Source organism: Helianthus annuus, chromosome 17 (assembly GCF_002127325.2).
Source record: "Helianthus annuus cultivar XRQ/B chromosome 17, HanXRQr2.0-SUNRISE, whole genome shotgun sequence".
Lineage (NCBI taxonomy): Eukaryota > Viridiplantae > Streptophyta > Magnoliopsida > Asterales > Asteraceae > Helianthus > Helianthus annuus.
The window spans coordinates 162,968,874-162,991,609 of NC_035449.2; the positions used below are offsets into that span (position 1 = coordinate 162,968,874).

At 37.2% G+C, this 22,736-nt stretch overlaps 1 protein-coding gene across 1 annotated transcript; it reads right to left on the minus strand.

The window, feature by feature from the left end:
• Positions 1 to 9,480: 9,480 nt before the first annotated feature.
• LOC110925154 (FBD-associated F-box protein At4g10400) lies at positions 9,481 to 12,719 on the minus strand. The gene is made up of 5 exons (XM_022169123.2): positions 12,630 to 12,719; positions 10,556 to 11,449; positions 10,323 to 10,481; positions 9,959 to 10,234; positions 9,481 to 9,815 (listed from the first exon to the last, which is right to left on the minus strand). Exons 2-5 carry the CDS (start codon positions 11,426 to 11,428, stop codon positions 9,738 to 9,740), a joined length of 1,386 nt encoding a protein of 461 aa, XP_022024815.2. The 5' UTR covers positions 11,429 to 11,449; positions 12,630 to 12,719; the 3' UTR covers positions 9,481 to 9,737.
• Positions 12,720 to 22,736: the final 10,017 nt, after the last annotated feature.

Here is a 22,736-nt window from a genome sequence, read left to right on the forward strand (position 1 = left end):
CGAGTCGCAACCGGGTGTTTCGAGTCGCAACCAGGTGTTTCGACTCCCCAGCACCTGCTGATCCTTCACAGTTTGTACTATCCAATGAAATTCATGCAGAATTATGTACTATCCACTAATCATGTCTTGTTGTCTAACATTTACCCAAAATGGATCAAACAAATTCAGATTTCAAATATTCAAAGCACATTCAAGTTGTTCTTCATATACATTCAAAACACATTCATCATGTTCATCAATGTTCATAACCTAAACAACCCTTATTCTACACATTTTGCATCAATCATAAACATAATCATGAATCGCAACATCACACATTTAACATAACTCCACAAACTTGGTTCTATACTAAGCCGATTATATGACATATGTAAATCGGTTTCATGAACATCAACAACTAGTGGTTTAAGCTTCATTTAAACACCAATATCATAACTCTTCATGCAATATATTCAAAATCAAGACATGTTAATCGATTTATCATCATCACACACATAAAACATCATCAAGCATACCCTACACTAGTTAAATCATATCCTTCATATTATCATTCAACAACTACAAACATTAATCAATAAACATCATAAATACTAACCGGTTGATGGGTTTCGAGGATGTGTGTGAGCTTCCAACCGATTGTGTGTGTGAGCCGATCCAAGAATCCAATCCGAAAATGAGGAGTGTGTTTGTGTCTCTAGGGTTTTAGTGAGAGGGAAGTAGGAGAGTGTGTGAGAGTGAGTGTGTATGGTTGCCCAAAGAATGGCAAGGTTGGCAAGAAGTATGATATATATATTAGTTCCACAAGGTGCACCCTAATGGGTTTACAAATCGGCTAAGGGGTTTTACGGCCCAAATGGCCCAACCGGCTACTGTTCACTCGAGACCACATGGTCTCGAGTCGGGTCCTTGTTGTCTCGGGTCGCATACATTCACGCATACGTATACACATAGCACATAGTCACATAGAATGTACACATATAAATCATATAGTTTAACGATTCAATTAGTCATATATGTTCAAACACGTTACATCAAGATACATCGAAGGTTCTAAATTTCGAGTTGTCACATCATCCCCAAGTTGAAAGAAATTTCGTCCCGAAATTTGATGGCACTCACTGAGGAAGCTAGTTAAGTTGAATGGTTTTCTCGGTTTTCCTGGGGTGTCACAAGACGTGCTGCAGGTGCGTACATTTTGATTGAATCTATCCCGGGGACCCGATCAAAGCCTTTAATAATCACATTTTGAAATGATTTGCATTTTGTTGAAGCTTTTCAATTTCTTTTGACAGACAATCTTTTTCACTTCTTTCCTTCTTCTTCTCTCCATCAACGGCAACAATTTCTTCTGTCGCCTATCTTGTGCAAGGACGCTCCACTATCAACAATCTTATGACTATCGAAAGTTCCTCCTGGAACATCCTACACACTCACTCAGAGATTAGTTGGAGAGGGGGACCCAAGCCTTCATAGACTTGGGTTGCCCCTGAGAATCAAGAAATGTAATTTCAATCTCTTGATGATTTGGAAATTTCACGCCTCCCCCCTGAACCTTCACCCGTTTTAGGTTTCCAAGCTTGTTTTTGCTTACCGGATTGTGTATTATTTACAGATTTAGAAATCTCCGGTTTTAACGGTTGTGACAAAATTGGTTTCCTTTTAACAGTTTCTGGTTTTAAAGCCTTTTCGATCACCTTCACATTTTTACGTCGTTGTTTTGTTTCCTGTTCTTTAACTGTGCGTTTGTCAGTTTTTGGTGACACAGGACGACGTTGTTGATGAGCTTGTTTAGAAGGGGCTATTTCAACAAAATTTGGTTTGGGTGAGTTGGTGCAGTCTTTAATGATGTGCCCAAACTTCCCACATTTGAAACAAGTTCTCCTTTCAACAAACTTAGGAGAATCTGATCGACGACCTGACGTAGAAGTTGTAGACCCAGAGGTACTAGCTTCACACCCGTTTGTGTGTTGGGTGTAATTGTTATCACTATTACGTTTCAAAATGTTGACTTTTTGTACAAAATCGGTATTTGATTTATTTTCAAAAGTCTCCACTTTATCAGTACCTTTGGAGGCCACAAACTTAACGTCTTTTGTTTTCTTCTTGTAACGAGCTCCTTTTGATTCAACCTTAGCCTTTGGCTTTGGAGCTCGTTGTTGTTGTTTACCCTTAAAAGCAATTGGTTGTTGCTTTGTTGGTGATTTTTGGTTTCCAAATTGTTTTCTAATTTCTGATTTTGGAACAGGATCACATTGTGTTACCACAACTCCAGGAATGGTCTTTCCTAAAAATTTATTCGTGTTGTCCTCAAAAACTTTATCAATCAAAGATGGATTGACATTTTTAATTGGAAAATCATTGTCTGGATAAATTTTACTATCACCGACTAAAGTGTACAACACGTTATCACTTTTAACAGTAGACACAGATTTCTTCACTTCCTTGACATGATTAATCACTTGTTTGGCAACTTGTTGCACAACTGGAATAGGAGGATCACAAAGAATATGATTCTCAATTGGAATTTCTATTCCCTTCTTCATATCAAGTGATTCATCCTGATCACTCAAATCTGATTCATCATCCGAAGAATCATAGTCCTCAATGGTTGGAGGACTTTGATTTGAAGCACATGATGACTTTTCTTTGTTATCAGATGAGCCCTCTGATGAATTGTCCGGTTTGAACCCTAGGCTAGTAGTAACTTCCTCATAATCAAGAGGCACAGTGGGTTCATACCGAGGCATATCCTCTTCATTGGGCATTTTGGTAAAGTTGTGTCTCAAAGGGGGTGGACACGCCTTATACCCAACGCCTTTCACATTACCTTTCAGTTTTTGAACGTCTATGATGTGATCGAGCACAAATCAGGAGTTAGAATAACTCTCCAACTTTTGCTTGATAGCATCATGCTCGCATTTGGCAATGGCTAACTCCTTTTTGGTTTCTTCAACAATGTTAATGTAATCGTTAATACTAACTTGTTTATGATAAACAACTTTGTTCAATTCGGAAACACTTTTCTTTAGGGTTTCAATTACAGAATTAAAATCCTTTTTGTTTCGAGTTAATGCCATGTTTGCCTCTTTGCACTTAGACAATTCAATAACCAAACTCTGATTGTGACTATGAACCGTTTTAGATTCACGTTTCAATTCAGCACATTTATGTTTCATATCAGCACAATCACTACATATGCTAGGAGTTTCAAATTTTACCTGACTTGTAGAAGCTGTGACATTAGCCATGAAGGCAGTCTGAGAAGAGAAAGATCCATCTTCAATGAGAATCTTCTCCATTTCTTCTGATGTAGCATCAACCTTCTTGATTAAGTCAGATTTTTGATATTTCATCTCCTTGGCATCATTTGACAAACTATCATCTTCAGAATCAGTTCTTTCATTCAAATTCGATTCTTCATCCGAACTGCCACTGTATCCCAAACTATCATCTTTTCCTGAAGATTCACCATCATTGACATTCTTGACAATTTCAGCATGAAACGCAGTTCCTCCTTGATCTCCACCTCCACATTGTACAGACCGGTCACACCTTTCATCAGTTTGATTTGAGTTGGACGTGGATGTACTTGTTTGATTTCTGAAAGGATTTTGGTTGCCCTGTTGAAGGTGAGCTTGAGATGGTTTTGGAATATAGTCATTTGGATCAAAATGTCTTCCAAATGTTTGTGGTTGGACTTGTGGTTGTGATGGAACAGGAATATAAGCCCTCGGATAGAACTGAGGTTGAGTAGTATTAACTTGAAGTGGAGGTTGGGGTGTTGGAATAGGAATATAAGGACTACTCAAATGAGGTGCAGAATAAGCCTGAGCTTGAGCACTCATATGCGCTGGCGGATAATAGGCACTCGGATCAAAAACCGGAGGTGGAGCTGATTGTGGAAACGGAAAGAAGCTTGAATTCGACATTTGATTGAGCACAAGCAACGAAAAATTAAGCTCACTAATATCTTGCCACCCACGAAACCGTGATATTTAGAGGCGCGATTCAAATCAATTTTGCGAATACCCGACCCCAATACTTAAAATTTTTGTCCCACAAAAATAGTCTTGTACTCTTGGCCCGGTTCGAACTTGTAGTAAATTTTGTTGATCCAAAACGATTAACTTCGGCCCAAGATTTAAGTTTGTCAACACTATTAATGTCACAAGACTAATACTGATCCAGTAGAGTTGCAACATTAAGTGGGCCTAACAAGTGATGTTATTTACATTTTCTAATTGTATTAGTCCATTCCCATAGAAAAGTAAGGACACAAATCCACGTGAACATGCTCCAACAAATATGTGAATGGCCCAAATAAAATTTGTCAACAAGAATTTACGGCCCACTTCATTTGTTGGCAATTAATAAAACCCAAAAGTCAAACAACCATAATCTTGTTTATCAGCCGACAACCACATTCAAACCAGACAAACCCCTTTCTTCTTCAAAACACAAAAATCCCAAGCATCTCTCTGTCTCTCTCCTTTCGATTAACAGTCTCCAACAATCAAAAACCAAAATTAACCTTCAGCCGTTAACTATCCATCTATCCATTTGTCTGATCTGTCTCCCTCTTTCTCCTCTTGACATGTAACAGTGCTTCGATGAAATCTTTGTGAAGAATGATAGACGAATTCCTGTGGTGACTGATCGACGAAACCTAGGTGAATTAATGAACGACGAAACTGAACAACGAAATTGAACGACGAAACAGAAGTTCTTTGATGGATCGACGAAACTGGATGGATGAAATGAGGATCGATGAAACACACTTTAATAACAAAGTTCGACGAAACAGATTGCTGATTGAGTGTGCGACGAAATTGAATTCCTTTTGACAATTGCGACGAAATAGATAGATACAGACTTGCGACGAAACAGATGGATACAGACTTGCGACGAAACAGATGTAATTTGTGCTTTAATCAATGAAACAGATCAATAAAGGTGGGTGAAGAAACAAAAATCTGATCGACGAAACTGAGTGGATAAGGTTGTTTGGTGAGATATTTTTGAAATCTCATCTCTTTTCTTTTTCTGACACAAAGCCACAGTTTTCAAACTACACCATGCCTACCATACTTTGAAGACCCAATTTTCAAACAAGAAATAATATTCAATTCACCAACAAATGCACAGTAACTTAATAAAAGATCAAAAAGTAAATATTTTGAAGAACACTTTGAAGTTTTGGTGAAGACATGAAGAACAAACCCAGAATTTTGAATTTTCCGGTCACCGGATAACTTTCCGAAACACGAAAATGCACAAACTTTTACTAAAAACCCGGTAATACTATGTACTGATGCACACTAACAAGGTTTTTGGCAAAACTTTGGCAAAGCAAACAAGATCCAACTGATTTTCTGAAGCTTTTTCAAGAAAATATGAACTTTTCAAAACAACAGTTTCTACAAGTCACTTAAAACAAGCTTGATAAAACAAAACAATGTTTGGTTTTAAACAAGGATTAGAGCCAATGCTCTGATACCAATTGTAGGTCCCGTTTTTCCGGAGGATCGATAACGTAAACCTATCCTTGTTTATCACAAACACGGTAACGGGTGCGGAATTCCCGTGACGGTGCAAACCAAACAAAGTGTGAAAGAAAACGCGTAACCAAAAGATTCAATATCTATTGATTAGGGATGAGACCGATACAAACATATACAAACAATTTTTACAGACTCTCTCTCAAAGTCACAGCTCTCGTCTCTCGTCCAAGTTTCACACAGAAACTATGAGAGCTATTTATACTAAAACAGACACAGACTATGACGAAACGCAACTAACTCTTGGCGAAACACTCAAAGTCGACGAAACACAAGTGTTTCGTCGACAACTATTTCACATTTAGTCTTGTTTCGTCGTTGTTAGTTAGCCCAAATTGAAAGGTCAAAGCCCAAAGCAAGTTGATTGGCCCATTGGAGAAGTCCAAAGCAAGTTGTTATTTAGCCCAAATTGAAAGGTCAAAGCCCAAAGCAAGTTACGGCTCAAATGAAGTTTCTGTGACAACTTTTCACAATTTCAACATTGTGACATCATCATGACATCATCATGATGATGTCATGATGATGTGTCACCGAGACTTGGTTTGCGGCGCTCCGTGCTTCGCGTGTCGAGAGTTCTGGGGCGCACGACGGAGGAATGTCGTGACGTCGGGCTTGAGCCGGACCTAACCGAGTCGAAACCAAGTTGAACTGAGCTGAGTCGAAGCGAGCCGAGTCGCGTCCACACAAAGTGTATCAACAAATTTCGTAGGCATTAGAGAGAGAATGCGTGAAAGAATATCTTCAGGCAACATGCTAAGCCTGTCGTCTACATTCTCACTTGTGGAACTCATTGTTTAGCTCTTATTTTTTCCCTGAAAAAACAAAGTCCAGAAGTTCAGAATCTTCCTGATACGTTTCAAATATGGAAAGTCACCACAATCCAAATGGTTGTAGATATTTACAGCACTTAACAGCTTTGGATATAAAAACATGCAAAATTCCATGTTAGTTTCAAAGTAAAAAGCATGAAAGTGTAGATATTTCAACACTAAAGATTCAATAACAAAAACACAGGCTCGAATTTTTATATGATAACTAAAAGAAGAAAACCTGATTAATCAAACTCTTACGTGCAAAGAAAAGCAATTATGGTTTCTGATTTGGAAGTATGTATAGTAAAATTCGTGGAAATTCAAATCGCGTCAAATCCATAGCCCAATAAAAAAAGTTAGGTCCTAGGAAAAATTAACGCTAAAAACGCATGATGCTCTATTTACTTATTTTCTATACTTTATTTGTAACGTTTTCAAGTCAAAAGATTATCGGTAGCAAACTGGAAATATATACAGGAGAGCATTCATTTGAGAACTGAAATATACGCTGAAGACTTTGAGACCTGCATAAAATGCTTATACCTATACCTTTAAGTGTAATACATAAGGCTGTTACACAACCAGCCCACCTCGCCAACTTTTTCTCCCCTATTAAATCATCAATGCACCACGTACAAGTACATATAGATTTGAATGCCTAAAACTTGGAAAAGAGATATTAAAGTCGTAAACAAACCGAATCAAACAAGACTTTGTTGGTGTTCGTTCATTAAGAATTTACCAGACATACACAACGGTTCAGGAACACATAATGAATGAAAGATACTGTTCATTTGTGTTCATTGATATCATAAACAAATGCAGGTGAAGATAATCAAACAAGCACGAAAATGAGTAGATTATACAACTTGCTTACTGTATAGTCATCATCTATAAAGTTATAAAAAGCAAAGAACAAAATAAGGATAAATACAAGTGATGTAAAAAACCCTAATTAACTTGTATCATTTGACGGTTTTGTACCCAATTTACTTCAAAGGCTTGAAATTCTATTCTAAATTACAAACAAAGAAAGTGAAAATAACAAAAAAAAAAAAAAAAAAAAAAAAAAAAAAAAAAAAAACTGATGTTACCAAGCATCATAAAAAACATAGCCATTTATTCTTCAAGGGAGATGTGACATACATAGGAGTTCAATGCATTGTCTATCATTCCCTTGCAACAACTCTAAAGTAAAATGGCGTCCGGACATAACCGAAGTGTTATCTCTTTTTCTTTTGGGATTTCTCGGCCAAAAGTATCGAAGATATAAGAACATCACAATGAGGAGCAATAACTTTTAATTATAATCCATGATAAACCTGTCGAAAACAAGCAAAATAACTGTCAAAAAATTGCAGCAAAACAGCTTCAATTTGTGTCAAAAAACTACAAAAAAACAGCTTCAATTTGTGTCAAAAAACTGCACAATATTGCTGTCAAAAAACTGCACAAAAACAGGTTCTATTTGTGTCAAAAAATTGCAGCAAAACAGCTTCAATTTGTGTCAAAAAAACTGCACAAAATTTGTAGCAAAACAGCTTCAATTTATGTTAAAAAACTGCACAATATTGCTGTCCAAAAACTGTACAAAAAAGCTTCTATTTGTGTCAAAAAACTGCGGCAAAACAACTTCATTTTGCTGTCAAAAAACTGCATAAAACAGCTTCAATTTGCTGTCAAAAAACTGCACAAAACAGCTTCTATTTGTGTAAAAAAAATTTGCAGCAAAACAGCTTCAATTTGCTGTCAAAAAACTGCATAAAAACATAATGGTTTTGAATACACGAACGGTGTTTTAAAAATTTGTTTTTAGAATGTAGGAACTGTTCGCGTAATTAAATAAAATAAAAAAAAATTATTTAATGATTACAATACAAAGAAATAAAGAAAGCTGAAAATTAAGATACTATTACAACTGAAATAAACAAATACAAGAATTGGAGTAGAAGCAGAAAATCCGATGACTGAGGCACGTGTTCAACACGCTTCCTTTAAAACAAATTCCGAGTCTCATAGGAGCACTCGTTTTGTTTCCCAGGTACAATAGCCGAAACAGTGTGTACTGCCGGAGCTGGTACAGGAACCCGAAGTCTACCTTGAAATGAGCAAGAAAAAGATCAGAAGTGTGAAGATGATTGTTTGCATATGCTGTGTAGTTGCTGGTGTCCTTCTGCAGTGACTATGAGGATGTATTTATACAACCTCTGAAACGAAACAGACAAAAACGAATTAAAGGAGAGAATTAAATTGCATTAAACGTATTCGATGCAATTTAATTCGTCATTTAACTCTCAGTCAAAACCGTTGACTCGTCAGTTTCAAATGTTGAACTGTAACTGCACTGTCATTAAATGCTTGAAGCTTCTGCGCGCGCGCAAGACACACTGGTGTGCGCACGCAAGACACACTGGTGCGTGCGCCCTTCAAGTTCATGCGCACGCAGGTCTGCACACTCATGCGCGCGTGCGCCATTTTGGCTCACTTTCATGCGTTCATGCGGCATGCGGCACACTGACTCAATTCCATGCGCGCGTGCGCCACGTCACCTGTGAGCCTATACGAGCACGCCACTCACCAACCACGCGAGTGCGGGTTGGGGTGCTCCGCACCCTTCGCGAGTACCCTTAGTGTGTTCTTCCATGAAACATTAAGGATGGAAAGTTCCCACTTAAATACCCATTTAAGTTTCATCTCTCCTCCTATATGGGACAAGGTGCCACTTTCCCTTTTATTTCAGCATTCAATGTTTCAAACACCAAACTTTGAGCATCGATATCTCATTCATCTTAGCTCCGTTTTGGACATGGTTTAGTTCGTTGCGAAGTTCTTCCAACATAAAACACAAACCCACAAATAAATATATACAAAAGCCTCGGTTTCTTATATTTATTTCTAGTCCAAAATAGGAAAAGATTATTTTCCTATATTTGTGAAAAATGTTATTTTCACCAAATTTCCAACATATTACAAATTATTGGCACGCGGGAGTCCATTGATCTTAACGGTTGGGACTAGCACATTATTGAATCAAGCATATTTTATGAACGCATGTTGCTCATTTTAGCCCCAAAACCGCAAGCACAAAAACTAGATGCATACCATGTAACATTATTCTACATCAAAAAATCCAAAAGAAATCAACTAGATGCATACCATGTAACAAAATTTTACATCCGAAGTCCAAAAGAAATCAACTAGATGCATTGTAAAATGCAAAGTTGCATCAATATTTATCAGAGATATGAGAAACAAATGGTATCTTGAACAGCTACTGGATTCTTGGTCTTCTATAGCTCACCCGAACAATCTGCATCAAGACTTACCCAACTGAAACGAATTCAACGAAGGCTACTGGTTCAAGCAATCACAATGCTTCTGCTTCATCAGAGTCGGAGTATTCAGATTTGTCGGAGTATTCAGATATGTCGGAGTATTCAGATTCCTACCAAACAAAGATTTAAATTATATTTCTTACTATATTTTCACGTGTCCATACAGTTATCATCTAATAAACTACTAAAATTGCCATCATACATCCATAATCGATCCCTCACATATTTACAAATATAAGCATCAGCTAAATACCTGAGATTGAGGCAATTTCCAAGATCGAAAATGGATTTCACAATGCGGGGAAGCCCTTGGAAACTTAAGCACCTGTGCACAGAACCACGGGTCGTCTTCTATGAGCAAGTTTTCAAGAGCAAATATTGTTACCGACTTCAAAACCTGTGCATTCCCCAACATATATTCCAGAAACTCTATATCACATGTATCCCCCCAGCATTTTGAAATCTTGATGGACGTAAGATTTGTTAGCATACAAGCAGGAATCAACTTTGATTCTTCAGGCTTTTGTTTCTTGCACAAACAAAACATAAGGTTAATCTCAATATTATATAATGATAAAAACAATTTAAACAAGTTGAGAAGAAAAATAAGTTCCAACCTTGAAAACTCTCTCAGCTACATCTACAGAGTCAATACACAAAATTTTCAACTCGGGACAACTTTCAAGAAACTGAGTGATTTGTCCAGATTCCCATGTACCATTCAACTCCAATTGCTTCATATTTGGAAAGATGGGCAGAGGTGAAGTGAATCGGAACTTCAACAATGAATAAGAAAGTCAAAGTTAGTCCAAAAATGTACTAAAAATCATTTAAAGAAAAATAAACTTACATTTGCTATTGTAAGTTTTTGAACCCCTCTTAGTTTGTTTAGTATATCAGCCCACATGAAATCAAACGAACAAGCCGAACATGAAATCGATGCCTCAACCAAAGAGGACACATCTTCCATTTCAAAAAGCGAGCACAATTCTCCATCAACAAACAAGTATTCAAGTTTAGGGAGACGTAAAATAATTTTTCTGTTATCATCGTCGTAGATTGATATACATAATAGATTCAGCCGTTTCAAAGTAGGGATGTTCAAAATGAAATCTTGTTCAACATAGCATGAAACATTCAAAGATAAACTCTCAAGCACTGGGCAGCATCCCTGAATGGCTAAAGGATTGTCACACAGAAAAATGTCAAGAGTTTTCAGACAAGGAAGATAGATCGTAGACGGAAACTCCCAACGCTTCAAATCACAGTCACTAGGTTCTAATCTTAAGTCTGTCAGGGTCTTGCACGTGAACAAGCTCAAAGGCAACTCAGATTGGATAACACATACGTCAAGCTCACGGACGTTTAACCTGACGGCGTTATCAATCCAATTTAATATACTTGACTGTGAAACCCCAGAACTAGAAATGTGGAGTCGAAACGATTTAAGATGAGATGTTTTGCAAAACTTCAATACCCGATCCACGAACTTTGTAAACTTTTCTTCATTCCCATCAACAAATTTTAATGTAATCATATTGGGGGAACGTCTTGTATAATCAAAGTCCAAGTTTGTGACAGACGTCCAAGTGTACCTCCATCTTTTAGATAGAACGCTAGTTCCCACAGCATATTTCGTAGGCATTAGAGAGAGAATGCGTGAAAGAATATCTTCAGGCAACATGCTAAGCCTGTCGTCTACATTCTCACTTGTGGAACTCATTGTTTAGCTCTTATTTTTTCCCTGAAAAAACAAAGTCCAGAAGTTCAGAATCTTCCTGATACGTTTCAAATATGGAAAGTCACCACAATCCAAATGGTTGTAGATATTTACAGCACTTAACAGCTTTGGATATAAAAACATGCAAAATTCCATGTTAGTTTCAAAGTAAAAAGCATGAAAGTGTAGATATTTCAACACTAAAGATTCAATAACAAAAACACAGGCTCGAATTTTTATATGATAACTAAAAGAAGAAAACCTGATTAATCAAACTCTTACGTGCAAAGAAAAGCAATTATGGTTTCTGATTTGGAAGTATGTATAGTAAAATTCGTGGAAATTCAAATCGCATCAAATCCATAGCCCAATACAAAAAGTTAGGTCCTAGGAAAAATTAACGCTAAAAACGCATGATGCTCTATTTACTTATTTTCTATACTTTGGTTGTAACGTTTTCAAGTCAAAAGATTATCGGTAGCAAACTGGAAATATATACAGGAGAGCATTCATTTGAGAACTGAAATATACGCTGAAGACTTTGAGACCTGCATAAAATGCTTATACCTATACCTTTAAGTGTAATACATAAGGCTGTTACACAACCAGCCCACCTCGCCAACTTTTTCTCCCCTATTAAATCATCAATGCACCACGTACAAGTACATATAGATTTGAATGCCTAAAACTTGGAAAAGAGATATTAAAGTCGTAAACAAACCGAATCAAACAAGACTTTGTTGGTGTTCGTTCATTAAGAATTTACCAGACATACACGACCGTTCAGGAACACATAATGAATGAAAGATACTGTTCGTTTGTGTTCATTGATATCATAAATAAATGCAGGTGAAGATAATCAAACAAGCATGAAAATGAGTAGATTATACAACTTGCTTACTGTATATGTCATCATCTATAAAGTTATAAAAAGCAAAGAACAAAATAAGGATAAATACAAGTGATGTAAAAAACCCTAATTAACTTGTATCATTTGACGGTTTTGTACCCAAGTTACTTCAAAGGCTTGAAATTCTATTCTAAATTACAAACAAAGACAGTGAAAATAACAAAAAAAAAAAAAAAAAAAAAAAAACTGATGTGGCCATATGCACATGGGTTGGAAATTCATGAAACCTCTTCACTGTAAGTTATGATGTCGAACAAGAAATAAACAAAGTTACGCCAGAAGAAACAAACTTACGCCAGAAGATGACGGAGACGCGAGGGAACTCAGATGGAAGCCCTAATCGACGAATGGAAGAACGAAGCCACGACTTTGAGACTGTGTTTTTGGTGAGTGTGACAAAAATAGGAAAACAAAATAATTGTGTGTAGATATATTAATTAATCTATGTTATGAATATTAATATATAATTGAGTGTACATATAGTTAATATACTAGATAAAACACATGTAAAAGCAAGGGTAGTTCTTAGAAATTTTACCTTTCACATTTTATTAAACAACCAATCACTATATATTTTTTAAGATTTAATTAAAAATGCTGACCAACACTGTTGACTAAGGTTGGCCGCGGTGTTGTAAGAATCGCTAGGCGCTAGTCGGGCGGTGAGGTACCGACTAGCGATTAATCAGGATTAATAGGGATTAATCAGAAGTAATCGGATCGAGATTTTTATACGTAATTTTTAGTTATACATATACACACACCTTTTATATGTAGTTTTTTGAAGTAGGCATGTTTTAACCTCACCCGTTTTTTAAGTAATTGGATGAAATTTATAAGGTTTGGTCGAAATTTAGCCAGCGATTGGCCAGAATAGGACCGCCACTGACCGCCTAGTGATTAATCGGCCATTAATCGGTGAACCTCCGATTAATGATTAATTGGCGACTAATCGGAGACTAGTCGGGATTTTTACAACCATGGTTGGCCGTGACCCGAAATTGTTGATGAAGCTTCTGCAACAGCTACAGATCACCATCGTTTAACTCTCACTCTCGAACCAACCCCACCGCCCTTGTAATCAATTCCATGCTCACAGCCGTCAGATAAGTCAAATAGAATAGAATATAACATAAGTTAAATCAATAAAAAAAACTGGTGTTTACTAAATAAAACAAAATATAAAATAAATTTCAAAATCCACGTACATACCTGAATATATCTAGCTAAAATAAATTGTGTTACTAATGAGTTCAAAAGTAACCGTATTGATTTAGAACTTTCATGAGATTGTAATTTGTAAATTAGTGATATGCATACATTATGAAGATTGATTTACACGGCAACACTGGAGGGATATTCCTGAGGGTGTTTCTTGATGTGTTCTCTTAACGAAACTTCCTGCTCTTTAACGTTTTTAGACGGGACATCATATACGTCGTTAAACATGTCTTCAACTGGAGGTTTTTCTACCCGTTCTGCAGCTTTACTCGCTTGTGATAGCTACAAGAATAAGAAGTTACACAAGAAAAGTCAATGTTTGACTTTTAGAGATGATAGATAAGTACTCTGGTCAAACATAAAGTCAAAGGCTTTACCTGCTTCCTAATGTTGCTACAATGTCTGATTCCACCTGATCGCTCCACCAGCCATTGTTTTCGATCCATGTCCTAAACCTCTTTACAGGGTTTTGATCATCTCGCCACCATTCGATTTCATCAGCTGGACGATACTTGGTTGAGTCGTCTGATGTGGAATGGTGTCTTGCTCTGTATGTAAGTGCCTGTAATCCAGAAAAGACAAAGTGGGAAAGGTCAAAAGACATACAAAAAGCTACTATTAACATCTAACCTCAATCAAAACAGGTGTTTGTTTTTCAATAGCCAATTTGCGTGCCTCATAAACAGCAGAATAGATCAAACTTTCAATTGCCAGCCATTGTTTTTCAATAGCCAATTAGTGGTCACGTACCGTACCATACCGCCGCACGTTTTGTATTTTACACTTTCTCAAAATATGCATAATAATTAAAGCGGGTTGAATTTACCTTTAATTTTTCCAGCGCGTGCGAGCTTGTATAAGCCTTAGTAGGAAACCGTTCGCGTAAAATAAATAAAATAATTTATTAACTTGAAAAACAAGAACAATAACAGAATTACAACTGAAAGTAAATACAATTACAACTGAAAAAGGGAAAAACAAAGACAGAAAACTCGAACAGAAAAACTGTTCTTGGCTGAGGATCGTGTTAGACACGGGTCCCTTAAAACAAATTTCGTGTCTCCCAGGAGAACACGTTTGTTTCCAGGATACAACAGCCGCAAGCAGTTGCACTGCCGGTCTTGACTCCAACCCGAAGGTGTACCTCGAACTCTTGAAGAAGATATAGATTTCTGTGAGAGAGGAAGAAGATTGCTTTTTGTGTTTTCGGTGTACTATATGCAATAGGGTAGCACCCTATTTATAGTTGCAGGTCTAGGCGAAACCAAAAAAACGAATTAAATGGAGAATTAAACTGCATTAGACGTCTTTAATGCACTTTAATTCGTCACTTAATTCTCAGTCAAACGCATTAACTTCGTCAGTTTCAAATGCTGAATGTAACTGCACTAGCATTAACTGCAGCAGAAATCTTCCGCGCGCGCGCAAGACACTCCGGTGCACACGCAGGTCTGCACCCGCATGCGTGGTGCGTCCACTTGGCTCACTGCCATGCGCGCGTGCGCCATACTCACTCAGGTCCATGCGCGCCTGCGCGCGTGCGCCACGTCACCTGTGAGCCTCTACGAGCACGCCACACAGTCGCGCCGTTTTGGCTCACTTTGTTGCGCCGCGCACGTCACATCAGACACATGCACCATGCGCGCAACCGCGCGCTCATGTGTACTCACTCGCGCGCGTATGCGCATGACTGCCACATCATGTGCCACATCACCTACCACTTGGTCCTTGCAACCCTTGTGCTCCACCACGCGCGCGCGGTCAAAAATACAAAGGCGGCTCACAAGCGGCTCGCGGCGATGCGAGCGTGCAAAGTGCGCCATCAAAGCGCCACATTGCGCCTCATCGCCCACGCCACGCGCGCGCACATGTGCGAGTGCGAGTGCGAGTTAGGGTGCTCCACACCCTTCGCGAGTACACTAGTGAGTGATTCCATGAAACAATAAGGATGAAGAGTTCCCAATTAAATACCCCTTTAAGTTTCATCTCTCATCTGATGTGGGACAAGGTGCCACTTTCCCACATTTTCAGCATTCAAGTTTCAAACACCAAACTTTGAGCATCGATATCTCATTCATCTTAGCTCCGTTTTGGACGTGGTTTAGTTCGTTACGAAGCTCTTCCAACATAGAACACAAACCCACAAATAAATACATAAAACCCACTCATTTTATTATATTTATTTCTAGTCCAAATTAGGAAAAAATCATTTTCCTATATTTGTGAAAATGCTATTTTCACAAAATTTCCAACAATCCCCCATATGAATAGAAATCGATCTATCAAGTTTCAACGATACACGTTCAACAGTTGAGCATTGCAAGATAGGTAGGTGTAACCTTTGAACCTTCTTTTGTGAAGCATACTTAGCCTCCTAGGGTCTTGTAGACGCGGTGTCCTTGAACAATCCCCCATTTATGTAGGCGACAATATACATTCACACAATACTCTCCCTAGTCGAGTCAAGACCTCATGGTTGTATCCGTTTATGGTCATGGAACACGTTCCTGGTTCTGCGAGAGCTCTAGGATTTGCGCCTCCCCACAAATCCATTCGAAGCGACCCCACTTCTCTCTAACATAGGTGATTCCTCTGAATCATTAAAAGCATCATGGTTAATTTTGATTTCCTCAAAATCCTTAACCTCAACATGCTTAACCTTTCCTTCATGTCACTGATTGGAATGGACTAGGAAGTATACAACTCCCTTTATTGATTTTGGGGCACCCCCCACAGTGACTCCCTTTGGGTTTATGATTAAGTTTACCTATTGAACCTAGATCTTGGGATCTCCAGTCAACTAGGTTAGGTTTCCCTCATATTCCCTTCATCTATGGGCTTTAGTCCCATTCCTCTTGACAACCTATACACCTTATCTGTGCTTAAGCCTTTTGTTAACGGGTCCGCAATGTTCTCATTTGACCTCACATAGTCAACTGAGATAACACCCGTTGAGATAATTTGTCGTACCGTGTTGTGTCTACGTCGAATATGCCTTGATCTGCCATTGTACATCATGCTTTGTGCTCTAACAAGAGCAGACTGATTGTCACAATGTATGCAGATCGCCGTCAACGGCTTTGGCCATCTTGGAATATCTTCCACAATAAAAAGAGAAAAAAAAATAAAAATAGACGCCCAGTATAGGGCTATACTGGGCCTATACGAGGGGTCCTGTTTTGCCCCTAGTATAGGCCTAATTCAGGGGTATAATGGTCTTTCAGTCCACATAGACGCCCAGTATAGCCCTGTACTTGGCGTCTATTTTTTTTTTTGTTTTCTCTTTTTAAATATCAATAACACTAATATTAGCTATAAAAAACTCATATTAATATCAATAACATTAATATTAATTATAAAAAACTCATATAATAACACTAATATTAATTATACAATGCCTATACGAGAGCTATACGAGACTTATACTACACTATACGATACGATACAACACGATAGGCCTATACAAGACCTATACGAGACTTATACTACACTATACGATACGATACGATACGATACGATACGATACGATACGATACGATGCGATACAACACGATACTATAGGATATGATACTACATCCATAGGCCCATACAATGCCTATACGAGACTTATACTACACTATACTATACGATACGATACAATACGATACGAGACTATATGATAAGAAACAACACTCGTATAGGCATGTAGGTGTAGTATAGGTCTCGTATAGGACTATAGGTGTGGTTTAGGTCCCGTATAGGCCTATAGGCGTATGCAAGACCTATATGGGACCTATACGAGACTTATACTATACACTGGAGGATACAATACGATACCATACTATACGATACAATACGATACAATACGATACAATACGATACAATACAATACAATACGATACTATCGTATCATATAGTGTAGTATAGGTCCCTTATAGGTCTTGTATATGCCTATCGACGTATACGGGTGTTGTATCTTATCATATAGTCTCGTATCGTATTGTATCGTATCGTATCGTATAGTATAGTGTAGTATAAGTCTCGTATAGGCATTGTATGGGCCTATGGATGTAGTATCGTATCCTATAGTATCATGTTGTATCGCATCGTATCGTATAGTGTAGTATAAGTCTCGTATAGGTCCTGTATAGGCCTATAGTGTTGTATCATATCGTATAGCATAGCATAGCATAGCATAGCATAGCATAGCATAGTATAAGTCTCGTATAGGCATCGTATAATTAATATTAGTGTTATTATAATTATTATAATTAATATTAGTGTTATTGATATTAATATGAGTTTTTTATAGTTAATATTAGTGTTATTGATATTTAAAAAGAGAAAACAAAAATAAAAAATAAAAATAGACGCCCAGTATAGGACTATACGAGGGGTCCAAAAGACCATTATAACCCTGTTTTGCCCTCAGTATAGCCCTATAGCCCTATACTGGGCGTCTATTTTTTTTTTGGTTTTCTCTATTTAAATATCAATAACACTAATATTAACTATAAAAAACTCATATTAATATAAATAACACTAATATTAATTATAAAAAACTGATATTAATTATAATAACACTAATATTAGTTATACGATGCCTATACGAGACCTATACGAGATTTATACTATACTATACGATACGATACAACACGATAGACTTATACAAGACCTATACGAGACTTATACTACATTATACTATACGATACGATGCGATAGAACACGATACTATAGGATACAATACTACATCCATAGGCCCATACAATGCTTATACGAGACCTATACGAGATTTATACTACACTATATGATACGATAGTATTGTATTGTATCGTATTGTATCGTATAGTATGGTATCGTATTGTATCGTATAGTGTATAGTGTAAGTCTCGTATAGGTCCCATATAGGTCTATACGAGACCTATACGAGACTTATATTACACTATACGATACAATACAATACGATACGATACGATACTATAGGATATGATACAACGCCCGTATACGTCGATAGGCCTATACAAGACCTATAAGGGACCTATACGAGACCTATACTACACTATATGTTAAAAACAATGTAATATTTCTACGATCGAATATTTTTAAAGGCCGATCTTGAAAACGGTAAAATATTTTTACAAAAAAAAAAAATAAAACTTTTCTTAAAAAACAACTCAAATTACCCCACCAAAACACCCATTTTTTTACTCAAAAAAACATCACCCTCCAAAAACAATCAAATTACCCTACCAAAACATCCATTTTTCAACTCAAAAAAACACCAACGAGGGGTCCTAATATTAATTATTTAAAATAAAAAACTTGTTTTTGTATAAAAGTTTGCTAAAACGATTAATATTGTATAAAATATTTGTTAAAAAAAAAAAACCCTTATATACGCCCAGTATAGGCCTATACGAGGCATATAAGGGGCAAAGAGTCATATATGAGACCTATACGAGGGGCCTTATACGCCCAATATAGGCCTATACGAGACATATTGAAGCAGTCAAACCAAAACTGACATGAGTCAGACACTGATTTTGATGTAACCCTATACGCCTCGTATAGGCCTATACGAGGCATATACGAGACACAGGATGTCTAAATAGACAGATAGAGTGTCTGAATAGTTTGAGCCTTGCAATAAAGAGACCAGTTCAATTCAATAACTTAAAAACTACCAATCGAGATGTTCGGCTATGTATATAGAGAACAAATAAATTATTTAGGGCTTATAGAGGCCCAATCAAAGGGCTTAATTTTATCTTTTTTTAATGGGGCCAGCCCGTCAAAAATATTGGTTAAAGAAGCAAAGGAACGTACCGACTTGGTAAGAGTTGTGAAAAGCGTGTAAAAATGAGATGACGTCTATATGGCAATTTTTACATAACCACACCCCATGATCTATGAATTTTCAGAAGGTTCTGCCTGGATTCTTGACTGTTATATGTACATGATAGCGTATTTTTTACTCCACGGTGATGTTAAGAATGCAATGCTTATAATCATTAATCCATATATCGCTGGGGCGCTAAAATAAGAGTGTTTATGGAGTGTGTCTATGAATAATTTGTGTTTTTAGGGATTTTGCTATATGAGATAGCAAATCATAGTGATGTGGCAGGGTTGTCTAGCAAGGTGGAGGATGAAGTGGATTCAGTGTTGTTGTGGAATGCTAAGGGGACAATGAACATGATGCACCTTGTGACAAGGCAAGATTTGCTATATGAGATAGTGGATCTACTTAAGGGTGTGCAAAAAAACGAATTAACCAACCATAACCAAATTAACCAATAAAACCGAATAAAAAAACCAATCCAAATTAAAAATTGGTGGATCCTTTAATTGTTTTTTTTTCTAAAAACCGAAAGTAGCAGGTCGGTTATGGGTATCCATATTTCCATACCCGCCTTAACCGCACTGAATCGACATATAGTAAAATCTATCGGATTAGGACTTCTCATCATTTTTTCAATATCTGATGTTTTAGTTTAACGTTTGATTAATTATAAAAGTTATATCAAATCATTTTTGTTGAACGTTTGTTTGAATTTATGCATTATATCATTGCGTTTGGTTTAAGCATGGGATAATAAACTCATGCTGGTCAATTCACCCCAAAACCAGAAAGCACAAAACTAGATGTATACCATGTAATTGAATTCTACATCAAAAGATCAAAATAAATCAACTAGTTGCATTCTAAATGCTACTGCTTCAATAGCTCACCTGAAGAACCAAACAGAACCTGAAGCCAAACGTTATCCTAAATGAATTCCATCAGTCCGGTCTCAGTTCTCGTTTATTATCACATTCACCATTTCGAGTAGTTCGGTTTTCAGCCGGGTTCATGTCATGCCTACACAATTTCCTAAATACGTACACATATAACCCCAACCAGTTAGGTTTGGGTTAATTAGTCCTCAACTTGTCAAACTTTTTCAGCAAACAAAGGGTCTTGGTAGTCCTACCAAACAGATATTAAAATTTTATGTCTTGTTGCATTTTCATGTGCCCGTTATACAATTATCATCTAACAATAATTGTGTCTTAATCACTTAATTGCAATATGTCATACCACATCCATCTCCGAGGTGAGATTTCCCGCTGCAGCATTGAAGAGTGTCGAGCTGTGTTCCCGCTCATCCCAAACTACCACATCCGCCTCCAACCCAAGCTTCCCATCTTTCCCTTTCCCCTCAATGTTTCTTCTCCCCTCCAACCTAGGCCGATCTCATGCACCTTCGCGGCGTCCCACCCCTAACCATCCCAACTCCACTTCCCTCACCCAAATGCAAAAACTTTGTCTAAAAACTATATTTATGGTGTTTTCTCCTTGGTTTTCATTTAAATAAGGGGTGTATGTTGTTATACATTGGAACCAAGGGGCTCAAGCCCGCTCACCCAAATTTGAATCTTTTTTATAAGATGTCCAACTTTTAAAAAAAAAACTTGAGTTGAAACCCAAGAGTATAAGAAAAGAACTTTATCATGACCAATAAAAGTGTGTTCCACACATGGCTTTTCACTAACTCTGTTAAAAGCAACAAAGGCTAATGAACTATAGGCAGATGGAGACATTTTCCCAGATCGAAAATAGATTTCACTATGCGGGGAAGCCCTTGGAATCTTAAGCACCTGTTCAGAGAACCACGGTTCTTCTTCTATGTATATGTTTTCCCATGTGATTGTTACTGTCTTCAAAGCCAGCTTTGCATTCCCCAACACGTATTCCAAAAACTCCATATCCCACTTGTGCCCTTCGCATTTTGATATCTTGATGGTTGTAAGGTTTGTTAGCATACAAGCAGGAACCATTTTCTGTTAGATCTAAAAAAGATTATGTATGCTTCTCTTTTTAACACAAACAAGATAGAAAAAATAAAAAAGAAAGTGTTAATGCACCTTAGGTGATAAGTGCATGACTCCCATGTTACCAATGAAAGGATGAAGATCTCAAGAGCAATGAAGACCATGCACTGATCAAGGGGAGTTTGTTAATGCACTTTAGGTGATAAGTGCATGTCTCCCATTTTGTAGGGTCTTTATTGTACATTCATTGAAAGTTAGTCCCAACTTTATCCTTGGACATTTTGTCCAAGTTTTAGGAAAGGCTTTTGTCTGAGTTTTGTTTGGGACAAAAGGTCAGAGTTTTGTCTAGGACAAAAGGTCTGAGCTTTGTGTAGTTTGTTTGTCCGGGCTTTCTAGTTTGTCTTGAAAGTCCGGGTTTTGCGTTGTATTTATACCTTTATGTGGAATAGACAAGGTGGCGATTCTGTGTGAAATTCTGTGCACCTAACCCTAATCATTGTGTGTGTTTTGTCTGGCGGCTGCTTTGTGTGAGTGACGTCATTCATCTTCCTCATCAAGAATACTCAGTGTATTCTTGATTTCTCTCACAAACCTTTGCATTCTAGTGTTTCATCTGCAGTGGTAAATCATCAGGTGGATTCCGCACACCTGTTGGTGGCTTTAGCTGAGTGAGATCTTGGATCTGGAGGCCTTACAAGTGGTATCAGAGCAATGTGCTCATACTACTGTAGGTGTTTCTTAGTTTGAAGGTTTTTGTGAGAAAAGTTCAATCTTTGATAGGGTTTAGTGAGAGTTTAGTAAGTTTTTGTGTTTTATTCATGATTATTCATTCATATCTAGTGATTTGATGATGGATTTTGAGTAGTTTGGTGTTTTTTTAGTGTTGTTCTTCATCTGGGTTTTACAGGGGTTTTGGTTCTTGTTCATACAGTGTTTGAAGATGGAAAAAGATTCCTGAGTTTGATCTTTGGAAGATTTGTCCGTGGTTTAAATTCTGTGTTTGTGTCTCCGGGGTATTGTTGAACCAGTGTGAAGTCACATTGGGGAGATAGTCCGGAAAGTTGGTTACTTCTGAGTTTTGAGAAACTCTTACCTTGTTCTGAGTTTCAAATCTTAATTTTTGTCCGAATTTTATGTCTTGTCTGAACTTTACATAGATCCGACTTTCACCTTGTTTCCCTTGAGTCTGACTTTTAATGTGTTATTAGAGTCTGAGTTTTTATTTTGAGTCTGAGTTCTTTGAGTCTGAGTTTTTATATTAGTCTGAGTTTTTATTTATTTCTTGAGTCTGAGTTTTTATTTTGAGTCTGAGTTATTTATTAGTAATATTAGTTATTTTGAGTCTGAGTTTTTATTTTGAGTCTGAGTTCTTTGAGTCTGAGTTTT